Source organism: Etheostoma cragini, chromosome 3, assembly GCF_013103735.1.
Source record: "Etheostoma cragini isolate CJK2018 chromosome 3, CSU_Ecrag_1.0, whole genome shotgun sequence".
NCBI classification, from domain to species: Eukaryota; Metazoa; Chordata; class Actinopteri; order Perciformes; family Percidae; genus Etheostoma; species Etheostoma cragini.
Genome location: NC_048409.1, coordinates 4,456,934 through 4,480,540, shown reverse-complemented (window position 1 = coordinate 4,480,540; position 23,607 = coordinate 4,456,934). Strand labels below are relative to the sequence as shown.

The 23,607-nt window shown below is 40.4% G+C and overlaps 3 protein-coding genes across 9 annotated transcripts in view; all 3 read right to left on the bottom strand.

The window, feature by feature from the left end:
* Positions 1-977, bottom strand: part of LOC117941362 (FH2 domain-containing protein 1-like) — a 7,628-nt gene extending 6,651 nt beyond the window's left edge. The window contains exon 1 of the mRNA XM_034866405.1: positions 492-977. Within this exon, the coding sequence (XP_034722296.1) occupies positions 492-857 (366 nt within the window). The 5' untranslated portion in view covers positions 858-977. The remainder of the gene's footprint in view (positions 1-491) is intronic.
* A 2,007-nt stretch (positions 978-2,984) lies between these two features.
* On the bottom strand, positions 2,985-11,776 carry LOC117941623 (arfaptin-2-like). Of its 7 annotated transcripts, none has more exons than XM_034866587.1 (10): positions 11,467-11,776; positions 11,241-11,369; positions 10,514-10,622; positions 10,156-10,218; positions 8,973-9,059; positions 8,728-8,831; positions 7,343-7,564; positions 7,101-7,258; positions 6,813-6,987; positions 2,985-4,326 (listed from the first exon to the last, which is right to left on the bottom strand). In XM_034866587.1, the coding sequence occupies exons 2-10, from the start codon at positions 11,340-11,342 to the stop codon at positions 4,171-4,173; spliced, it is 1,176 nt and encodes a 391-aa protein (XP_034722478.1). In that variant the 5' UTR covers positions 11,343-11,369; positions 11,467-11,776; the 3' UTR covers positions 2,985-4,170. The 7 variants fall into 7 exon arrangements, with proteins under 7 accessions (XP_034722478.1, XP_034722477.1, XP_034722479.1 ...); XM_034866586.1 differs by having other exon boundaries at positions 11,241-11,349; XM_034866588.1 differs by having other exon boundaries at positions 11,241-11,349; positions 11,558-11,767.
* A 5,751-nt stretch (positions 11,777-17,527) lies between these two features.
* Positions 17,528-19,271, bottom strand: LOC117941626 (osteocalcin 2-like). The gene is made up of 3 exons (XM_034866596.1): positions 18,810-19,271; positions 18,393-18,767; positions 17,528-17,813 (listed from the first exon to the last, which is right to left on the bottom strand). Exons 1-3 carry the CDS (start codon positions 19,231-19,233, stop codon positions 17,575-17,577), a joined length of 1,038 nt encoding a protein of 345 aa, XP_034722487.1. The 5' UTR covers positions 19,234-19,271; the 3' UTR covers positions 17,528-17,574.
* Between the last annotated feature and the right edge of the window lie 4,336 nt (positions 19,272-23,607).

Below are 23,607 nucleotides of genomic sequence, written 5' to 3'. Positions count from 1 at the left end.
CCCCCCCCGTTGGCTGCTGCTTGCCTTGCACTTTAAAAACAAGTAGAACTATTTAGAGGTTATTTTAACTCCACACACTGTTGTGTTCATGGAGCTTATTGTCAAATGATCACTTTCTTCTGAGTTGACTATAAACCAACAGCTGGTCTGTTGTTTAGACAGACCTGCCCCGACTGCTAAAGAAAAAGAAATCCTAAAGGAAACACTGTATAGCATATTTGTAATGAGCTCAACAGAGGAGATCTACATCTGATACAGATCGCTGTTAGTACAGGCTTTTCGGTATACACATTGTTTCTTGTTTACCTCAACCACATACCCAAAATGAATAATCAATCCAGGTCTACACAAGTTGAGATATGGAATCTCAGGATTACACAGTAAATACGGTATACCAAACATTTCAATCTATTGCTACAAACCCTCAGGGTTAAAGTGTTACTCTGATTCAGCGAAGTGTGACACCTGTGTCCTGTGGCCGGAGAACTCACCATAACCCCTCCAGAGGCAGCAGTTGGCAGCCCCCTCAGACTCTGGCGGTTCTGGGCCTTGAGTTGTTGTTTGCCCTGCTTGTTGCTGAACAGCTCCTCCATGTGATCAGTGTCCAGCTCATACTCCCCATCAGTCTTATCAGCTGTCCAGATGTTGTGCTTTCCTATCACAGTGTGTTGAGGAAGGGTTTCCCAGTTGAAATTGCGCATTGTGGAGCGCCGGAGCGCTCCCTTGGCAGTGAGGCCCGAGCCTTGGAGGGATGGAGGGAGTCCTAGGGCTGGAGGTGGAGGTGGAGGTGGAGGTGGAGGTGGAGGAGGGGGCGGCGGAGGGGGAGGAGGTGGTGGAGGAGGACCTCCTGGTTGCATCTTTAGTCAAGGACCACTCAGCAGGTTTGGGACACGGTCATGGTCTCAGTCACACACACAGACAGGGCTTTAGGTCTGTCTAAGTAAAATATAAGCGGTTATAAATGACTTATTTTTATAGGATTGTAAAAATGTCGTCCTTTAGGATGATACATTCAGGCTGAAAGAACAGGGTGGAGACAGTTGCAAACAAATCCCATAGTTTATGACTGTAGGCAACCGTGATTAGCAATGATTAAGGTATTCACTTTCTCCACAGTTAAATAAATGACTGTAGTAGTGCTTCAAAGGGTTGTCCAAACATTTTAACAATCTATGATACACTTTGGAATCATAATGCAGCAGCTATTCCAAGTCTATCACACAATTTATATGTTTTTATTGGATTATTAGTGGCACTAGGAGGTAGGCTGCTATACAGAAATTGCCATTGAGCATAGAAACCTGTTTGGCTAAAAACATTAACATACATAACTTTAAATAACAATAAAAAAGCTATGTAGCTTGTAAAGGTATAGTTTTTAATTCTGCATCCGGTTAACCTGACCCACCTTAATCTATAAACTAGCCTCCTAAAACCACCATTTCTTACAGTGTTTGCTAATATACTTTCTTTATCAGTTACGGTTTAGGAAGTAAAAACTTACCTTCGTGTTAGACTCAACTGTTGCCTCATTTTACTGCGTGTCTCTGTCTTTGTCCTATTCCTCCGTTGTCGTGTTTAAACTTCCCCATCAAAAGTAGAGCGTGACAACAATTTGGAGAGTGTGTCGAAACTACCTGCGTGAAAAGGACACGCCCAGGTTATAGCCATGGCCGCTCACACCTACGCAGCACAAGGGAAGGGATTAGCTCAGGCTGAGGTGCTTCTGGCATGTTGGCTGGATGTTTGTGGCCGCACTGTTTTTCCCCCCGGTTGTCATGAAGTGCGCAGTCCACTATTTAGACTCTTCCAGCGTGACAAGGAAAATCGATTTTATTAACCTTCTGTTGTCCGCGGGTCACATTTGACCCATTTTCTTTCTACCAAAATTTTCAAAAGAAATGACTGGCTCAACTCTTTACAAGTTGTATTCAATTTCATAGCATTTTTACGTTAAAGAACGTTGAAGAAAAGTGACAAAATGTCGAGAAAAGCTTCGAAAACGTGAGGGAAAACCATAGGCAAAAAAAGTGATAAACAAGTTGAAAAAGCTGACAAAAACATCGGTAGAAAAGCATTGAAAAAAATGTAGTTAAAATGTTGAACCAAAAACACAGTTGCATGGTCAACGGGAAAACAACAGAAGGCGTTTGATGTTGAAAATGAGTTAACCAGTAACAAGTTATCACTTGTAGACCTACCGTTATAATCCGTAGTCAGTTTTAGAGCACTTTTGTGCTGACCTGTCTTATTGTTTTTTCAGCAGCCAATAAATAGACTAGGCATACATGGCAAGTGAATAGTATGGGCAAATAGTTCAAAAACAGGCCTACTTTGGTTAAACATAAGCCATTTGACCAGCTCATCCAATGTCACGTGTTTTGGTCTGATGGTCAGACTGGCCTTTAACTGTGCAGTGTAGTCAAGTAACAACAAGCAAGCACTTCAACTCTGCCCCAGAAATGATAAGTCCTTATGATAGCTGTGACCAAAATGCACTTTTATGCAACTATTTTGGTCCTCACTATCAAATACTCTACTGGACTCATTTGCAGTAGCCTACACCAAAAGGAAGAGGGAAGCAATGTCTTTCTTCATTTTTAAGTCATTTATTTGAGATCTTTGACAAATAGCCGATAAGTGCCAAGTATTACAAAGGCCAATTTATTAAGCCTAAATTAACCATTTGGGGGTTCAGATCATTTTGACATGCTCATACTATTATCAGTAGGCTACTGTGTACATGTGTTCATTATTTTCAATGTAGTTTTAGAAAAAACATTAGCTTCACCTTACCCACTGTGGTGAGCCGTTTTGGTCAACAAGCACAAACTTGCTTGTTGTTTAAGCAAGTTTGTTAGACTTGAGAAATCAGATTGTATCATGTACATAATTAACGGTGCTATACTTATAACATATATTGTTATATTGTCAGTTGTTTTCTGAGCTTCCCATATAAATCGGCGGAACTGTCGCCAGCACAGTTAAGTGAACCAAAACATCCAGCACATTTTATTGGAAATACAGAACAAGACAAAGACAATCGCCTGACTACTGAAATTAAAAGGAATGAACGCAACATACAGTATTATGTCACAAGCAGATAAATAGAAAGACAGTAAATAAATAACAGAATAAGAAAAAATGTACTCATACATTCTGACGCTGAAATGTGTATTTTAACCTAGAGTGCATGTGGCATCATATGTATCCGGTGTTTCAATGGCCGTTTTAAAAATTGAGACTCTAAAGAGTCCCAACAGCGTGTTTTTATTTGCGCACTGGCGCCTCATATTAAAACATAGTCAACCAATTACTGGCTGTGTGTTGCATTTTGATTCATTTATGATAGTTGACATGGTTGCATTTATCCTCAAAGCATACAACATATGGAGTGTAAAATATGTTTTCAGGCTTGTTTGCATGTGTAAACAAGAAAAATACTAAATACTGTGCTGGATTCACAAGAACATAACTGAAGGTATTTAAAATGTAGGAGAGCAAAACTAATTATGGATTGTATACTAGGTTAAAGAAAATGACTGCAATGTAAACTGACCATTCAGGCAAGAATACCACAAGGCCATATTAGAATAAAGTGGGATCACTTAGAAAAGTATGCTATATCCTGATGTATTTGAATTAATTCTGTAAATCTAAATTTTTTTCAGTTGTGTATACCCAAGAGAAATAATAAATACAATTTCAGAGGATATTTCATGACATTTTTTTGATACCATCCCTCTAATTTGCTAATCGGATTTATGGAATTCCTCCAATGTGATATACAGTATATATCGCTTTAGACAACATTCATAAACAACTAAATAATGCATGTGCAAAACTGCAGAGGGGTATCTCCACATTAGTAGACTATACTGTATATAAATAATAGTTGATATTCATGTAAATGATTGTGCTACCTAAAGAATAAGAAAGTAACAAAAGGTAATTTTGTCAGTTAACAAGAAAATAAGAATACAATTGAAACTGTTGTACCGTCTATGCAATACGTTAAACTGAAAAACATTATCTCATGGTTTTCTTTATCACTGGTCGCAATTGTTCCTACAATATACTCTTTTTATACATTTCATTCTTTTTCATCTAAGCACAATGCCGAGTTCTTCAGAGACCAGCGTGTCCCTGTACATCTCAAACAGCTGTTCTTTACTGCTCCTCCAGCCAGGATGGCTTGTCTGATCCCGGGGGCTTTAACTTAACATTGAACTGTATTAGAGTTTGTTCCAACTGCTCCTGGTTGCCAGCAAAGTAAGCTGAGATAGCATTGTGGAAGAGAAGCAGCTGCTTGTGCATAACCTTCACCTAGAAGAAGAAAAAGAAAAAAAAAAGAAAAAAAAGAAGAAGTGGATCATTTTACCATTACTAACATGGTTTCAAGTCATCTTTTTATGAGCCCATGGACATCCATTCAAGCCATGTTTCGACACAAGGGTTGTGGGTTTTTTTAAGTCCCCAAAACTATTTTGAAGGAACTAGAAAGTTCCATCAGCCCATCTAAAGACATGTAAATATAAGGGTATTTTGGGTGCTTTCCAGGGGTGATTCTAGGATCAGACCTTTAGTTTGAATCTAGGATCAGGGGTGATTCTAGGATCAGACCTTTAGTTTGATTCTAGGATCAGGGGTGATTCTAGGATCAGACCTTTAGTTTGATTCTAGGATCAGGGGTGATTTTAGGATCAGACCTTTGTCAATGTGACACGGATTTAAAAAAAAATACATTATACATTATAATATAATAATTATATATATTTCTTATATTTAAGAAGAAGCTGTCAGACAGAGAATGAAGGAGAGGGCGACCGTAATCAGAGGGAGATTATGATGTGATGTGACCCAGACAGTGAGTGAGGTATGGTCATAATAACTTATGGATTTGAAGGTTACCATCCCTTCAACCTTATAAAAGTCCGTAAATAGTGCACAAGGTAGGAATTGCAGGCTAGTAAATGCACTGTATTTTTGTCCACTTCCTATATTTGGGTCGGATAGCATTCTCACCTAATATGAACCCATCTCTAGTCACTGCACTTGTAAATGAACCAAGACAAGAAAGCAATGACAAATTAGAATGCATCACAACAATACCTATCTGTTCTAAATATAATCTACTAATTTACAGATTTTTTTCCAGGTAATTTGAGTCGGTCTTTTATTACAGGAGTTACTAAACACCTTCTTGAAGAGCAGTGTTTGACTGGTTCTCGCTGGTTCTAGCTTCAAGTCGGTTTCACCTCCGACCACACCCAGCATCCCTGGTGCCTGTGGTTGGGTGTGGTCAGAGGTGTGTGCACTGTTGCTGTGTATGTGTACGAACTCCCAACAATGATGCCATGGGGTCCAGTGGAGATCAGCTAAAACAAGATTTCAGTAGTTATTAAAGGGCACCTATGCTTTTCCATGTTTTCTGTTATATCAATTTTTTTTTAAAATCTTTATTTATTCATGGGGAGGTTCACTGAGAAGCAGCCTCTCTTTTGCAGGAACGCGCTGATCAAGCTGCCCGGTGCAATCGCTGTCTGATCTGCTGGCCGCTGAGCAGCTCCACTGGAGCGGTTAGAGTTAAGGGCCTTGCTCAGGGGCACCTCAGTGGTGGTTAACGAGGGAGGGATAAGTGCTGCTGTTCTTTCTTTCCCCACCCAAATTTTATCCCCTCTTCCACTTCTCTAACCTTTAGGCCACCTCTGCCTCTGAGGTAAATGTACTTAAGACAAATCCCTGTGAGCTAAAACGTTTTCTATTCTGACCGTTTTTTCTACTCTTGGCTGAGTGTTGCGCAACTCTAAGCCTGCCTGCTATGATTGGTCATCTGCTCCAAGTAGGCGGGACTGGAGTGTTTTTTTACACGTTTACAACATTTACAACATTTTCAGCTGTCAGTGTTGTTAAATTCTTTCTTATTCCGGGTCACATTACTCCTGAAACATGTTCTGTTAGTAGTATTTGGTTTAAAAGCCTTTATTTTGACTAAAATTACTGCTATATTCTATTCAGTGTCCACTTCTAACTAAAGTAGCTACATGCCTAACGGCAGTAAACCATGTCATCTGGGCTGAAAATGTTGTTAAATTCTCTCCAATTCTGGGTCACAGAAGCCTTTATCTGTGATTTTTGACAATGGAAAGTGCTTCTTTGTTCTACAATCTATTGAACTATTAAGCAGCTGCATGCTATCACGACACAGCTGTAATCTTGGCCAGTGCTGGTCATTTCTCCCCAAATTCTCGTCACATTCCTGCTGGGAAAGGTCACCAGGACTGGTTGTGTAATATTTGGTTTAGAAACCTTTATTGGTGATTTTTCACAGTACAAATTCCTGCTAGGCATGGAAAGTGCAATTAATTCAATTTCAATATCAATTTCAGCTCCCAACGATCACCAAAATAGTGTAATCGAGGAAAAAACGATTATTTTGCCACGTTCTGTTTTGCAAGAACACTCTTATTTTGTCTTCTGCATTACGCACGTGAGCACATATTTACTTGGTGTTGGATTGATACCAAGTTTCGCGGTATTACACAACACTACTCCGGAGTTTTCAGGAAGCGCGGACTAGGCTTTTTCAGGATAAGGGCTTAAAGAGACAGGCGCTCTACAGAGGGTGAATACTGCTGCAGCGGCCACAGGCAGTATGAGAAAGATAAAGTGTTTTTTGACATTAAAGCTTGTAAACATTTTCTAGTACAAACACAAAACGCAAGTACAATCCTGAAAATGCTGTGTTATAGTTGCCCTTTAAGTTACTTATGCAGACATTTTGAAAGAAAATAGAAAACTAAACTACAAACCTTGTTTTCCTCCAGGAATTTGAGCTTGATGGTGACGTCGCTACGCAGCCTTTCATATTTGTCTCTGTGGATCTGGTAATCATGCTGAGCCATCTCAATGCGGACCATGGTAGCTGCATCCCGAGGGCCCAAACTCAACTCTTCCAGATCAGACCGATAGGCGTCAAACTCAAGTCTGCACGCAAAAAACACATTCAGGCTGTCACAGACTCTCATTCCCTAGGTGTTCACCATTCAGGAAATCAGATCATATTCCACAACGTCACACAGCATGTCAGGGTGAGTTACCTTGCGTTTTCATATAGCTTAATGGTCAACAGAGTATCCTCCATTGTTTTGTTGACCAGGGTGTCGATACTGGACACAAAGAAACTGATGGCACCAAGCAGAGCCTCGCCATTCTTACACAACAGCTTTTGTGTTTCTGCGTTATACCCAAACTCGTCCTGCAGAGAAACACATACATTTTACCTGCTGACGTAGATTCCATGTGACATCACACAGGAAGCTTTTGCAATACCGTACAGTACCTGCAACTCTGGGGACTTCTGGCTGAGGTCAGTGAAGGTGTCTCCTAAAGCCTGTTGTGTCTGCACCATGCTTTGAAAATGACTGGTGAGTGCAGTGGCCAGTCTTAGGATGTGTTCATACTTGTTCTTGGTCTCTCTCAACACGTCAATCTGGGCTTCCAGTTCCAGGTCTACTGTCCGTGAACCTCGGCCAAACCTCTCGGAGAACATCTGCTTTGTACACTGCACGGTGGAAATGGACAGAGAATACAACAGAGCCAGTGACAAGAGAATATGATCAACTTGTTCTGGTAGTACAAGAACGTGTAGTCTGATTGACTGAAAAATGCATGTCGAAGTGGTCAAAGTTGAAAAAACAACAATGATGTCATATACATGTGTCAGTAATAATCTGATAACACAGGCAATACACTTTTTTTTGTGTCACTGGGCAAAGATTCCAAAACAACCTTTCAGCATGTTGTTATTCAATTGGTCTGAGAGAAAACTAGACGTCTGCACCTCCACTTGGCTCTGTTTTCAGGCTTTAGAATAATCTAGCCGTGACGGCAGACTTTGGACACTCACAGGTCATTTGAGAGAGAGAGAGAGAGAGAGAGAGAGAGAGAGAGATCATATTGGTTGCAGGAAGAGATCTCACTCTCTGCATCTGACACACACACACACACACACACACACACACACACACACACACACACACACACACACACACACACACACACACACACACACACACACACACACACACACACACACACACACACACACACACACACACACACACACACACACACACACACACACACACACACACACACACACACACACACACACACACACAAACCTGATATAGTAACAATAAAATAGTGTTTATGCTTGAACAAAAGCATACCCAAAATGTCCACATGCATTTTAAATGTCTCTTGAATGCTATACACAATACACAAGTTTATGCGGGGAAAGGCTGTCACACACCGGGCCGAGAAGCACAAACAACAAACAAATGAGAACTAATCTGCTGCTGCTGCGAAGATATCAAGTAAATGTGGAGTAGCTAGGGTCTGCAGTTTGAGCACAAATAAATGCTGCTTTTGTCAAGGTTGAAAGAAGTAATAAAGTTTGCCGTCTGTACAGTGGCAGCTTGTGGTTCGGACAGCAGTCTCTGTGTTGTATTGTGATCTTCGCAGGTAAACAACAAAACATGATTGAGTGAAAAAAAAATCGTCTTGTTTGGAAATGTTTGGAATCTTGTTTGGAAATAAAATGTCACTTTATCGCTGTGTAATATTCACGTTCTGTGAGAAAGCACTTGTGACAGAAACAACAGTTGGAAAAAATATGATATTGACACTGACATGCAAGTATTTACACACAGAGCACAATACCTTATATGTATTTATGCCCCATTTCTTCACACTGTCTAATTTCTCCACTGCCACGCCACGAGAAACTTCCTCAGTGGAATTACCAGTGTTATTGTTCGGCGACCCTAAAAAAGGGGAAAAAAAGAACAATATACAGTCTAATGAATGATATCCTGTCAAAGTTTACATGGCAGAGGTTTTGGATATTCCATGGGCCATGACAATGAGTGAGGATGGTGTGGACATGGTGATGAGCCTGGTGATACCTGGATGCTGGTCTGGGTGTTGGGCAAGTCGACTGGCTACAGCTTGGCTGTTAGGCAAGCCGACGCCCCTGGATTTCATGCGAATGTCTGAAATGAGCATGATGATGATAAAGAGTGAGGATGAGAAAAGAGCATAGGGTGAAATATGTGTCAAAAAACGTGTGGCAGTGAGATATGCAGATGAACATCAGACTATGTAAAGTAAAAGAAAAACCCTAGGCTCTGTGGTGGAGGATGCTTTATAAATTGGAGTTAAATGGCTTATAATAAATAATCCACCATGCAGGCTTCTCATGCAGAAGAAAGGGATTTATGAAATTAAAAAAATGGAATAAATGGGATGCACGGAAAACCCCCCAAAACAGCAAAACAGTCATCCAGAGTGCATTTTACAGTACAAAAGAGGACATTCTTATTAGAAGACAATTCAACATTTAAAGTGACAGCCGTATAGTATTTGGTTAGTGCACCCCTAATTTTTAATTTAATTTTTAAAATGCCAAAACATTTCTTGTTGCTGAAGCTGCGAGTTGAAGAGGTACAAGCAAGGTTGCATACAACTCCCTCGGTCAAGCAATATCAAAATCGCTTATACGGGCCATAGATTGGGCTGCACAATTAATCGCAATTGTATTGATATCGCAATGTGGACTAGTGCAATATCCAAATCGCAGGTGGGTGCAATAAAATATGTATCAAACCATTATGAATGAAATATTTTGGTGCTGCAGAGATGTCCCGGCCTACAAATCCTTTCCTACAGACTAAAGAAAAAAAAATCTCTGTTAGGTACAGAGCCTTGCGAAAATTACACTATAATCATTTTATAACTGACACCTTGATAATAACTTATCAATAACTAATTGTTATTAGTTACTAATTTTTTTTTCTTGCTAAAACTGCTGCTGGAATTTTCAATTTCCTCGGGGGAGTCCTCCCAAAAGGATCAATAAAGAGAAGTCTAAGTCTAATTTCTTTCAATGTTAATAATTTTCATTTAAAATGAGAATAACGATACAAAAACAATCATTAACTCCAATATCGTGAATCACATCGCAATTGTAATATCAGTCAAAAATAATCACAATTAGATATTTTCCTCATATCGTGCAGCCCAAGCCATAGACCAACATGTGAAGATTAAGGTAGAAACCGAAAAAGGGTGTTCAGAATACACAGCCACCTGGTCCGGGTGCAGGGGCTCGTCTTCTGTCCAGATACTGAGGGTTGAAGCGAACTGCCGGCCCTATGGGATACGGATGTTTGTAACGTGAACCAGGAGCCGAGAGGTCAGCTACTTTTTAGTGACACATGAAAATACAAAAAGGAGGAAGAGCTCCTGCTATGGAATCATAAAAGGGTTTTTAGGTGTCAACCTCTTTCAGCGAAGTACTGCGACAACATTGACAGATCCCTGGCACAGCACAGTTTAGTATGCACGCCTGTTTGGAGGGGGGGGGGGGGGGCACAAACTGTGTCTATGAGAATAAACAACAAAAGCAAAACCTGTAAAGAATGGCAATCAGGTTTTCTAACAGTACCTTTGATGGTGCTGGTGGGAATGATGCCCCCTGCAGGTCCTCCATAACCTCCTGAGACAATGTTGGTTTCATTCAGGTTGGGTCCAGACACCATCACCTGCTGCAAATCCTGATGGATTCACAACAAGATATTGATAATAAATATGGTTTAGAAGAAGGCATTAACGATCATCGCATTTGAGGGCCCAGACACTTTACATACATGACCAACGTAAAGCATCTCACACTCAAAATTACTGATATTATAAATAGGTGTACAAGTTGCCACATTCCAAAATTAAAATATAAAACCACGTTGTGTTTGAATGCAATGCAGTTTTTTTGGTCATATTTTCTCAACTGAAACTAAGTGATCCAAGTCAACCTGCACATGTAACACACCGACAAATCTACACTACAGTTATGCATGTTATTGACTGCTTGTCATGCAAGCTCATATGACGTAAGCATCCTTTCCCAATTAATATCAAGTGTACTCACTCTCCATGCTCTCAACGCACCATTCCCAGTTGCAGGTATTGATGGTGATATTGGTATAGCTACAGTACGTTACATAGCTGCAGGCCTGTGTATGGTTAGATAACAGCTGGCCTAACCACCCCAGTCCTAGACTGTGCTATAATGTGAAAAGGAATAGAGAACCACAAACTGAGCACAAAATGCCAAAAACAGATTTAGAAAAATGACACAGTCCGTGAGATGAGGAGACAAAATGTGACTAACTGACCTGCTCCAGGCTGTCATCCTCTGGCAGAGTTCCTGTGTCTCCATTGCTGTTAATGGGGATCTCCATGGTAGCAGCCTTGCTCATAATACTGTCTGCCATCATTTAATCTCTGCAAGATAGCACCAAACCCTGACACATAAAGATGTTATCATGTTTCCAGTGTGACAAAATGATAAATCAAACAGCGTTCTAGTACACGTCGACACAAAAATAACAGCTTACTTACATTGATGCTAACGCGGCTGGCTAATCTCAGCGGTGCTGATGTGGCCGCTAGCTAGTGAGCTAACTACTTGACAGCTAGCTAGCTTCCTCACCACTGAAGCAAAAGTCCAGTCGTCCGAAGGAGAAACACGCCGTTGTTTGCACAGAGAGCAGCCTTGAAATACAAAATAAGTTCAACGGAAAAGCACCGTTATTTTTCTAATTATTATTAACTGCTAAATCCATGTTTTTTTTCTCCCTACAAAATTCACGTTATCTGGCTGCTTCCATGTAATTCATTCAGAAAATCCCTGTATCCAGCTAAAAGCTTTAGTGGGATCACTTCAAAATAAAAGTTTGGGTGGCTTTTATTCTACTGCAAGTCGCATGGCTGGCTTTTTATAAGCAAATCACGTCGTTTAAAAACTATAATGTGTACCGTTTAGTGGGTGTTCTTTTACAAATGAGAGGCTTGAAGGGTATGATGTGCATTGATGCTTTTAGTTTGAAGGATAATATTATCGTAGCATCATATTGAAGCCTCCTCCCCCGCTCCGTCTTTCACGTAGGGCAGTGCTGACAGAGCTGTGGCTGTTATCCCTTCTTACCGACGGCTGCAGTCAGTGCAATCCTGCTCCTGTCCTGAAGATGTCACTAACAGCTCACTGACTAGTAAAAAGAACAGCTGACATGGGAAAAATACAGTAACTCTCCATCAGTAACTGTTACATTGATTGGAGTATCTTGAAATCCAACTGTAGCCTACAAATATAGTCGTTTGTTTTGAGATGTGAAATAACTCACCCTAGTAAACTGACCACACTTCCAATTATTTGCCCCATTTGTGTCAGTCAGGGATGCAAGGGAAGTACACATGGTTTTCAAATATAGAAGTTTTGCTGTAATTACTCCAGGTCTGAACAGAGAACAAGCCCCTCACACCCACCCCCAATGTATTCTAATGAAATAGCTCATTATACTTGATGATTTCCTACAAGAGATATATTTTCCAAACGTCTAAGTCTCCCCCAGGTGTGAGGATATAAGACAGCATGCAGGTTTTTAAACAATAGGCTGATTCCATTCCTTTTTGAATGGGCAAACAAGTGTGACACCTTGAATACCTTTGAGAAAAGACTATCCCACGGTATGCACTATTATTCTTATTTGAACTATTGGCTGAAGATTGCAAAGAAACAGGCAATGGATGCCTGAATTTGTCCATCATGCAGGCTTCAGTAGAAATGAATAGGAGATAATGGGCAAATGTTTGTAGGACTGAACTGTGATTTGAAAAGATCTTTAAACTTAATGACTTGAATACGTTGAAGTCGGATTTTAACACAAGTTTACATGGCTGACATGTTCAGCCTGACATTTGTCTTCTACATCATTAGAATCAACCACTGGGGGTCGATATTATACTGGGTAGAATATACAAAACAATGGCAATTGTCTATACTATTCCTTATCACAAGTTTTGTTGAGGACACCAGTCCACCTAGTAAATCCCTAGTGACCTGTCAAAAAAGGGATGCTAAATTTGTCTATACCTTTACTTACAGAGGGCAGAAACTGAGGTCCCAGAAATGCCACTATAACGTGGCTGTGGCTGTTAACATCATCTCAAAGCTAAATATCTCAGTGGTTGGCCACTGATTCTGTTAACCCGTTTGTGTCTTCCCGTCAAAATTAAAAATCCACACTTTTGTTGACACTATTGATCATTTTATCACTTTTTCTAAGGTTTTTGTCCCTTATTTTCAAAACTTTTGACGCTTTTTTTTTCAAAGTTTGTTACTTTTTGTTGCCATTTTCAAATACATAACACCAACTTATTAACTTTAGTTTTACAGTTATTTGGGGAATTTATGGTCAATAAACCTAATTAATAGGAAATTATACCTATTGTAATAATGAGCTAGAAAAGCAGAAATTAGGAATTATTAGACTAAAATTAAAAGGAATGTATGTTGATGGATAATCACAGACTGGAATATGTCAACTTTTACTCTATACTATTTCAAAACCACTTCAATTTTCTTTTTTTAAATGCTATAAATTTGAAAAAAAGATGCCCCAAACTTAATGAGAGTAGAGATGTGTACTTGCCAAAGAGAGTTGTGTAGAATCAATCATGTTATTTTGGGTAATTACAATTTGGTAGTTATAGGATATATGATAATACATACACACAATATATACATATATATAATAATGTTAAAAAGAACATTGATATAGGAAAACTCAATTTGACCCAAGGACAACATGAGGGTTAAGGTAGAGGTTCTGACCCAGAACACAGAGAAACATACACAGAAACAGAGTAACAATTCAAAAACCTTTAATGTAACTTCAGTACTTATAGCAGCCAAGGACAGAAAACACAAGGTAGGAGGACTCCAAGCTGGATAGGGGCTGAGGAGGGCAGGCAGTGGTGGATCCAATCTTTCTTTCTGGAATCAGAGCGGGAATGTCGGAAGGCTTGAGCGTGATGAGCCACGACAACAGGTCTGGAGGCGTAGGTCTGGACAGGGAAAACAGGATGTTAACAAAAGCACCAGGAATATAACACGGAGACTAAAATGGCACAAAGTTTAAATGGAAGCCAAGTTACCACACTGGTAGGTGCAACGATCTGGCTCCGGTGGTGAGTTTTGCTTTGTTGTGCAGGGCTTCCTGCGTCACTCCAAACTTTACTTTGGGTTCTCTAGAACCGAGGGAACAGCCAGTTCCCTCTCCTGAGCAGGAAACGGGGGGGGGGGTTGCTATCCCAGGGCGACCTCGAAAGGTGAAAAGCCAGTGGCGGAGGTGATCAGGGAGTTGTGGGCATACTCTATCCACGGCAGATGTTGGCCCAGGAGGCGGGACGCTGAACACACACACAACGAAGGGCTGCTTCTAGGTCCTGGTTGGCTCTCTCAGTCCGACCCATGGATTGGGGATGGCACCCTAGATAGATAGATAGATATATAGATAGATAGATAGATAGATAGAAAGATAGATACTTTAGTCATCCCAAATGAAATTTTAGGCATACAGTAGCAAGACATCCATTAAACAACAAACACATATACGCACATATATCACACATACCTAAGAATAAAAATTTAAAATCTAAATCAAAAATCAAAAATCACTCACAGAAATGCAATGACTGAGGACAGAATAACAGATGCACACAAAGCAGTACAAAAAACTTTCCAGAAACGAGAAGTAAACATTGGGCGTCTATCAGACACAATGTCCACAGGTATTCCATGGGGACGGAATACATGTTGGACTGGTCTGTATGTCAAAAAAGAAAAAATTGAACCTTCTGAAGAACAGGGACCACCTGGCTTGACGTGAGTTGAGTCTTTTGGTGGATTGGATGAATGCCAAGTCTTTATGATCGGTACAGACCAGTAGTTCTCGGTTTCCAACATTGTAGTTTCTTTCTGCGGGAGACAATTTCTTGGAAAAAGGGCACAAGCGTTAAGCTTCTGGTCTGTGGGGGAGCGTTGGGAAAGGACAGCTCCCACCCCCCCCAGTCAGAAGCATCCACCTCCACAATAAACAGCAGAGCGACATCATTTGAAATTGGGAAAAATTAGAAGTTGGAGAAAAGATTCTTAATTTGATATACTATATCGCAGAATATTGCAATATTTTAAAAATCACAATAATATGGTATTGTGACGATATCGTACGGGGAGGCAACTGGTGATTCCCACACCTCGCAGTTGGTGGTTGTGATCCATTACAGTATGAATTAGCTGGTCATGTTGCCCTAACAAAGACACATTAAAACGTTTTAATGTAACTTCTGTACTTACAGCAGCCAAGGACAGAAAAAACAAGGTAGGAGGACTCCAAGCTGGATAGGGGCCGAGGAGGGCAGGCAGTGGTGGATCCAAACTTTCTTTCTGGAATCAGAGCGGGAATGTCGGAAGGCTTGAGCGTGATGAGCCACGACAACAGGTCTGGAGGCGTAGGTCTGGACAGGGAAAACAGGACGTTAACAAAAGGACCAGGAATATAACACTAAGACTAAGACTATGACTAAGTCTGTGTGAGGGGCAGGGAATATCTATTTTTTTGGCAACACATTGGATTTTTGTCTTCTGTTTTTGTATTGTCTGTATTTTGATTTCTTTTTACATTTCAGTACAGTCATACTTCCCTCTGTTCTTGTTGGTATAATGATGGTGATGGTTAAATTGGCTAACCTTTTGCCGTTTATGAATTGAATGTAACCCTAACCCTGACCAAAAAAAAAGTTAAAAGGGGGGAACATTGAGTCCAGATTGTGGTTACCAAGTAGTTAAGCCAAGTTACCACCGGGAGGTGCATCGATCTGGCGCCGGGGGTGAGCTTCGCCCAGGAATAAATACTGTAGAGTTGGTAAGTGGAATAACCAGCAGCTGTGCAGAGAGGTAGATCGACCGGCCGTACACACATACACACACACACACACAGACACAGTGGGGGAAAAGGGGAGAGACACACACAGGAAGACAACAGCTGCCCACATAACTTAACACATTGGGCAATAACATGTCTGGCACAAAGCCTCAATAAAACTTGATATATTCAAACATTCACCAATGCTGTTTACTGTGCAGTCAACTGGCTTCCTAACAACACCTGAGCACATAATAAGCGTAAAAGGACTCCAATGAACAGTGCACTTGAACACATCATTGAGAGGCTACTGAAAACTACTACCACGACTACATATACTCACCATGCCAAAGACAAAGGAAATCAGTCTTGAGCTCAGAAAGAAGAGAGTGGAGGCTGATGATAAGGGGGAAGGCTATACTGCCATTTCCAAGTATTTGGAAATGGCAGTATAGCCATTCCTGTACGTTGCAAGTACAAGGAGACAAATCCCGTAAGAAACAAACCTGGGCGTGGTCGTAAGCGCACGCAAGAACTCTGGAGAGGAAAATAGTCTGGGTGGTCAGCAACAAGCCGCGGACATTTGCCATGGTGATTGTTGCTCACCTGGCCTCTTCTGGAGTTGATGTTTCAAGGAACACAGAGATGAGGGCTCTTTATCGTGGTGGGCTTCAGGGCCATCGTACCAGAAGAACCCCTTTACTCAAAGAGCGGCACATCACAGCCAGACTGAGGTTTGCCAGTGAACATTTGAAAGGTAAAGATGAGTTTTGGAAGTCTGCGCTTTGGTCTGATGAGACTGAACTGGAACTGGTTGGAAACATGGATGTTGCTTATGTTTGGCGAAGAAAGACAGAGGCCTTCAACCCTAAGAACACGGTTCCCACAGTTAAAAACGGTGGGGGGAGCATCATGCTGTGGGGCTGTTTGCAGCCTCAGGCACAAGGAGCCTTGTTCAGGTGCATGGCATCATGGAAAAGGAAAATTATGTTGAAATTTTGAGGGATATATGCAGAAATCTGTAGTCTATCCTTAGGTCGTTGCTGGGTCTTCCAACAAGACAATGACCCAGAGCATACAATGAAATTGGTCCAACAGTTCCTGAATGATTCCAAAACAAAGGTCCTGGAGTGGCCCGCACAGAGCCCAGACCTCAACCCTGTTGAGAATCTGTGGGGGGTACTCAAAGTGAATGTCCATGCTCGGAAACCACGCAATTTGGACCAGCTGGAACAATTTGCAATAGAAGAATGGGCCAAAATCCCTCAGAAGACTTGAGCCAACCTAGTAAAGAACTACTCTAAGAGCTTGTTGTCAGTTTTGGCACAGAAAGGGTACACTATTAATATTAGAATAGCCCCCAGGCCATTAATATCTTATATTAATGGCCTGGGGGCTAATAATTTTGGAAGTCTAACTTTTGCCCTTTCTTGTTTTAACTCAATAAAACATCCTAATCAAACTTAGTGGACATTTTGTCTTTGTTATGTTAAAAACAAATACACTATAAACACTTGATATTAATTGGTAATTTCCATGGAGAAATCAAGAGATTTGTATAATTTCATAAGGGGGGCTAATCATTTTGTAATTGAAATAAAGCATCTAGGGTGTTATCAGGTGGTTGGGAGGATATTTGATTGTGGTTGCTCATGTTTTAATAGAATTTTTTAACTTTTCTTTACTTTGTTTTGTCGAATCTCCTTCTATTTTGTGCCATTTTTCTGATTGCTCTCCTTTTCCCTTAAATGCTATATAAGTTAAGTCTACGCCTGTCTGACGTTGGCCTTTCTGGGTTGTCGCATAACTCTGAGATATTCTCCATCTTCAAAACCTTTTCTTCCGTCCTCTTCACCTTCAGTCTTTGCTTCCTCACTTCCCTCTCCACCTTAAATTCTTGTCTGCGTTTGTACACAACCAGCTCCGTCCTTCGGTCAAGCAGTCGTTCTTTTTCTGCCGTTTTCTCGGAATTACTGAGGTGACCTGTAAACAACCGAATATGATAGGTTAAGTGTGGAGTCCAGTTGTACACTCGCACCCCTACCAACAAAAAAATAGTCAACAGATTTGTTTTGTTGTAAGTTGTTAAAAATGCATGTTGGCCTGGCAACATTAAGTGAGATAAGAGCTATCTTAGCTTAACTGAGTTTTACAATTTTAAACTCATTGTTATAATGACAAGAAGCTGCTAACCTGGCTCTCCCCAAAACTCCAAAAATTACAGAGCAACACCTTTAATGAACACACTGTACCTTGTGTGTTTCATCCTAACATTTCAATGTAATGTGATATCACACAGTAGCCTATATTAGTCACATGGGCTAATTCACCGACTACATTTGCTTTCAATGAATTTAGTGAGTAATAAGTTCAATTTTAGAACTGTAAATGAAGGACTTTTACTTGTAATGGAGTTTTTTTACATAGTGGAGTTGGAACTTTTACTTTTGAAAATTAAATACTTTTTCCACCACTGGTCTACTGTGACTGTTTATCTAAAATGAGGCTCTACATAGACCTGTATGTCATGTTATGTAACAAAATGTAAGTTTGCTTTCTTACTGTGACGCAGGAGGTCGCGTTCATCCACGACGGTTGACTGGATTTCTCTAGCGATGCGGTCTATCTTGCGGTTGAGCCACCAAAGGTAAATCCTTGAAAGCAGACCAAAAGTTTTCCTCTCCTCCTCCAGGTTCTTGTTCTTCATCTCTTCGCACCTCTCCCTTTTTCTTTTTACTCTTGCATCCCCTAAGTTCCCTCTTGCACTCAGATGGATAGATAAAAAGCTATTAGCCGGCTCGTCGTCTTCATAAGATGAAGACGTAGAGGAAGGGCTGCCACCACTTTGTCCATCCTGACTCAAGGTGGTAGAAAGGTTGATCTCTATGAAGGACACAGGACTTTGTTGTTGCTGCCTCCTCGTGGTAGAAGGCTCGTCTTCATCTTCTGAAGAAGACGAGCCTTCTACCACGAGGAGGCCTTCTTCAGAAGATGAAGACGAAGAGCCCTCACTCCTCCATTCCTGAATGCGCATTGGAGCAAAAGGCTCATTTTCTTCAGAAGAGGAAGAAGAGCTGTCAGCCCTTTTTTCTTCCTGCCTCAGAGTTGAAGAAGGCTCGTCTTCACTAGGGGAAGACAAAGGGCTCTCAGCCCTTTTTTCTTGCAGCCTGCTCGTGGTGGAAGGCTGGTCGTCTTCTTCAGAGGAAGACGAAGGGTTGGTGCCAACGCAGAACAAAGAGATCACATCATTTTGTTTTTGCTGCCTGGTGGTAGACGCCTCGTCTTTTTCAGAAGAGGAAGAAGGGATCTCAGCCCTTTCTTCTTGCTGCCTGGTGGTAGAAGGCTGGTCGTCTTCTTTAGAGGAAGACGAAGAGCTCTCACCACTTTCCCTGTGTTCCTTCATGGTGGTAGATGGGTTGGTGATAACGCAGAAGAAAGAATACACATCCTTTTGTTCTTGTTGCTTGGTGGTAGAAGCGTTGGTGCCAACACAGAACAAAGAGTACACATCCTTTCGTTGTTGCTGCGCCGCGGTAGATGGCTGGTCGTGTTTAGAAGATGAAACCAAAGGTCTCATCATTCCATGCTGCTGCCGCCTTGGAGTGGAAGGCTCGTCTTCTTCTGAAGAGGAAGAAGGGCTCTCACTCATCCATGCCTGAAGCCGCATTGGAGCAAAAAGCTCAACTTCATCAGAAGAAGAAGGGCTCTCAGCCCTTTTTTCTTGCTGCCTCGTCGTGGTAGAAGGCTCGTCTTCATCAGAAGATGAAGACAAAGAGATCTCACTCCTCCATGCCTGAAGCCGCATTGGAGCAAAAGGCTCGTCTTCACCAGAAGAAGAAGTGCTCTCAGCCCTTTTTTCTTGCTCCCTCCTCGTGGTAGAAGGCTGGTCGTCTTCGGAAGATGAAGACAAAGAGCTCTCACTCCTCCATGCTTGTTTCCGGATTGGAGTAACAGCCTTGACTTCATCAGAAGAGAAAAATCTCACAGCCCTTAGTAGTCGGTGCCTGGTGGTAGAGGCCTTGTTTTCTGCACAAGACAAAGGGCCCTCACCCTTTTGCCTGTGCTCCTTCACGGTGGTAGAAGGGTTGGTGCCAACGAAGAACAAAGAGGTCACATCCCTTTGTTCTTGCTGCCTGGTTGTAGAGGGCAGGTTCTCTGCACGAGACAAAGGGCCCTCACCCCATTGCCTGTGCCCCTTCATGCTGGCAGAAGGGTTGGTGCCTCCACGAGACAAAGGGCCCTCACCCCTTTGTCCGTGCTCCCTCAAGATGGTGGGAGGGTTGAGGTCTTCAGGAGACAAAGGTCTCTCACACCTTTGTATGAACTTCTTTGAAAAAGAGAACACACCTCCTGAAGGCCGAGGTCTTGCAAATGATTTTGGTCCAGAATTGGATCTAAGCATTTTCTTGATGAATCGTTTGTATACTGGCGTATCGAAACTGCAAGTGCAAACACACAAACACACACAGCAATTACTTCACTAAAAAATCACATTATTGTTTCAAGCAGCACACTAAGCAAGTTATTTCACTTAACTCAACCATCTAAATGAACTTAAATAAACTAAGAAATATGTATCTGGTCACACATCATTATTGCACTGTGCGTGATAACAAAAATGCAAAAGGTCACTTATAATCATAAGACAACAGTATAATGTACTTTAAAATAAATCAGTGAAGTATTAATGTATGATAGACACAAACAGTGGTAGTCATAAGTTTGTGAAACCATGCTAAAGTTGACTAAATAGAGGAATAAAAAAAACATCTTTTGGAAATTGATCTTGATGTCTTAATTAAAAATAAAATGAAAAAGCCAACCTTTAAGGACACCAATTTGCTTCGTGAATGTATAATGTATAATAAATAAATGTTCCTTAAAATACAATTGGCATAAGTAAGTACACACTTATGTTAATTTCCCATAGAGGCAGGTAGATATTATGGATTTTGGAATAAAAATAACCCCACATCATCACATAGCCTTCACCATACATAGAGATAGGCATGGGGAACTTTCCATAAGATCATCTCTCAATGCAAATCAAAACTGCTATTAGGCTAACTGAAATAAAACCATGCTAATCTCTAGGTATGTGATAATGTGTATGGAATATTTAAATTCCAACGGCCAAGGGAACTTTATCAGGATGCATGGTATCCAGATTAATGAAATAACTGGCCTTTAAAAGTAAAAATGTGCCTGCCTCTATGGGAATTTAACATAGGGGGTGTATACTTATGCCACTTGTATTTTAAGTAAGATTATTAATTTATTCACAACATATTATTCATTCACAAAGAAAATGGGTGCCCTTAAAGGTTGGATTTTTCCTAATGAAGGCATTAAGATCAATTTCCAAAAGATGATTCTTTATTCCTCTTTTTAGTCAACTTTAGCAAGGCTTCATAAACGTATGAGCACCACTGTATACAGGACATATATCCATTAAGATACAATAGCTGCAACTGGTAGGCTACAGTGACGGACTGGGATCAAAAAACGGGCCTGGTTTCACTTCTTTCTTTGTTTTCTCTCTCTTTTTCTCGTTTTTTCACCCCCTCCCTCCCCCTCTTGGTGGTGGTTGGTGATAATTAATAATAAAAATAGATTCGGCGCTTATAAAACATACATAATATATACATAATGATTTTTTGATTACATAATATTATACATAATGATTTTTTGGAGAAAAAAAACACAAATTATTGTCATTATTTCATTATTATTATATATATATATATATATATATATATATATATATATATATATATATATATATATATATATATATATTAGTTCTGGATGTCTAATCCGTCACTGGGCTAAGGAAAATATTACACTATATATCTAACGCTATCAGTAATAAAAAATTATTAAATCACTTTAATAAAAGCAGTGTTTTCTACGACTAGCTGAAATACACCTTCACTGTAACACGACAAGACATTTATGTTTTCGATCAACAACCCACAGATCATTTTAAAACAGGACTTATTTATGTATTATATTATAATAATATGTTTGAGAAAATATCTTTAATTCACATGTGATGTCACACACGTAATAATAATAATTAAAATTGTAGCTAGTGCAAGAGACAAAGAGCATTTGCATCTCCGGATCACAGCACATCTGATGGTTGTAAATATATTTAATTGCTAAAAAAAGGTTTTAATTATTTGACAGAGGAAAGTTAATGTTCTTGTTCCCCACACAATGGCTCTACTAAACAGAAAAAGTTGAGTAAAACACGTAGTTTTAGCTCAGCTGCGAAGTGCGACTTACCTCTGCAAAAGATTTTGTAGAAGGAAGTCTGTTCCACTGTAGCTTAGACAACCATGGTCTGTTGTTATGTTTTGGATTTTAAATAAAAACATATCAGTCGACGTCTACGTCTAGTTACGTCTAGTTACGTCTAGTCGCGCATTACGTGATCTGATTGGGCTTCCGTTTAAGTGTAGACAACCAATTAGAAACGTAGGATTCACCGATCGGAGACAACCAATCACACGCCGACATTCAAAGCTGAACCTGCCGAGGTGTCTAGTGACAGTAGGCTACAGTATTTCTTGTAAGTCTGAATGAAATATATTTTTATAACACTCACTGCTTGTATTTTACCAAGCATGAACTATTGTATTCTTTATTACTCTCACTGTTTAAGTACTGCACCGTTTATTTTTTGAGGGTTTGGGAAAGCTAGCTAGCTAATGGTATCAGCTCAAGCTAACGCTAGCTATAGCTAAGTTAACTAGCTAGCTAACGCTAAACGTTAAATTCCATAACTACTGGTTGAAAAATCCTGTTGATTAAAGTTATTGTTGTTGGAACAAAGCACTAACTTTTTACATATTACTAACCTAATTCATGTTTCTGTTGGTGCCATAACAGCATGTGCCCTCTCATCAATACATTGAATCAGATAGACATTTTCAAATAGACAGGTTTTACTGGCAACTTCTGGGAAAAATGATTTTTAACTGATTATGAGATATGGCATACACACTTTGCCAGAGGTTAATGGGCTGAAAAGTGGATAAAATGTCATCTTCAGAAGTTATCTGACCTCTACCACAAAGTTATCTTCATCTGAAGAATCAGGGTTAAGCAGTTGTCACCCTGCTCTGATCACTGACCTTTTTTACACTAACATGCATTGTCATATTAGAAACTTAATCTAGAATAATTAAAATAATGTTAAAATACTAATGGTGTGCTGTTACTGTGTCTAAGTGCATTTCAGTATCTATAAGGAAAGATGGCAACCCCAGTAATCCGCATCGACAACCCAGAGGCCCCTGCACACCGCCAACAGGCAGTACTGATGGCGCCTAGAGAGGCCCGTTGCTATCGTGAGAAAAAGATGGTCTTCCCTAGACCTCCACAGGAGCTGCTCTTCCAGGACAGCGCCCTGACACATGCAGAGAAGCTCCCTCCAGTAGTGGTCATCGCTGCACCATCACATCAGCTGTGCCTGAAACAGCTGGTAGTCCCTTTTGGCCGTTATGACACAGCACTGGCTTGTCGCAAATGATGTGGGACACATCAAGTAGTAAGTTCGTTATATTCAATACCATTGTTGGCTGTGCATTTCTTTTGATGGCATGTTTAAAAAGAAAGGATTCAGTGTTTATTATGTAATTATGCATATGTTTTTTTTTTCATCATTTAATTGCAGTTTGGCTCATGATGGTGACAATGGTATTAAGTTATAGGGATGGTTTAAGTACCATATTAACACACAAAAAACGATTGATTCTGCTTTTACTAC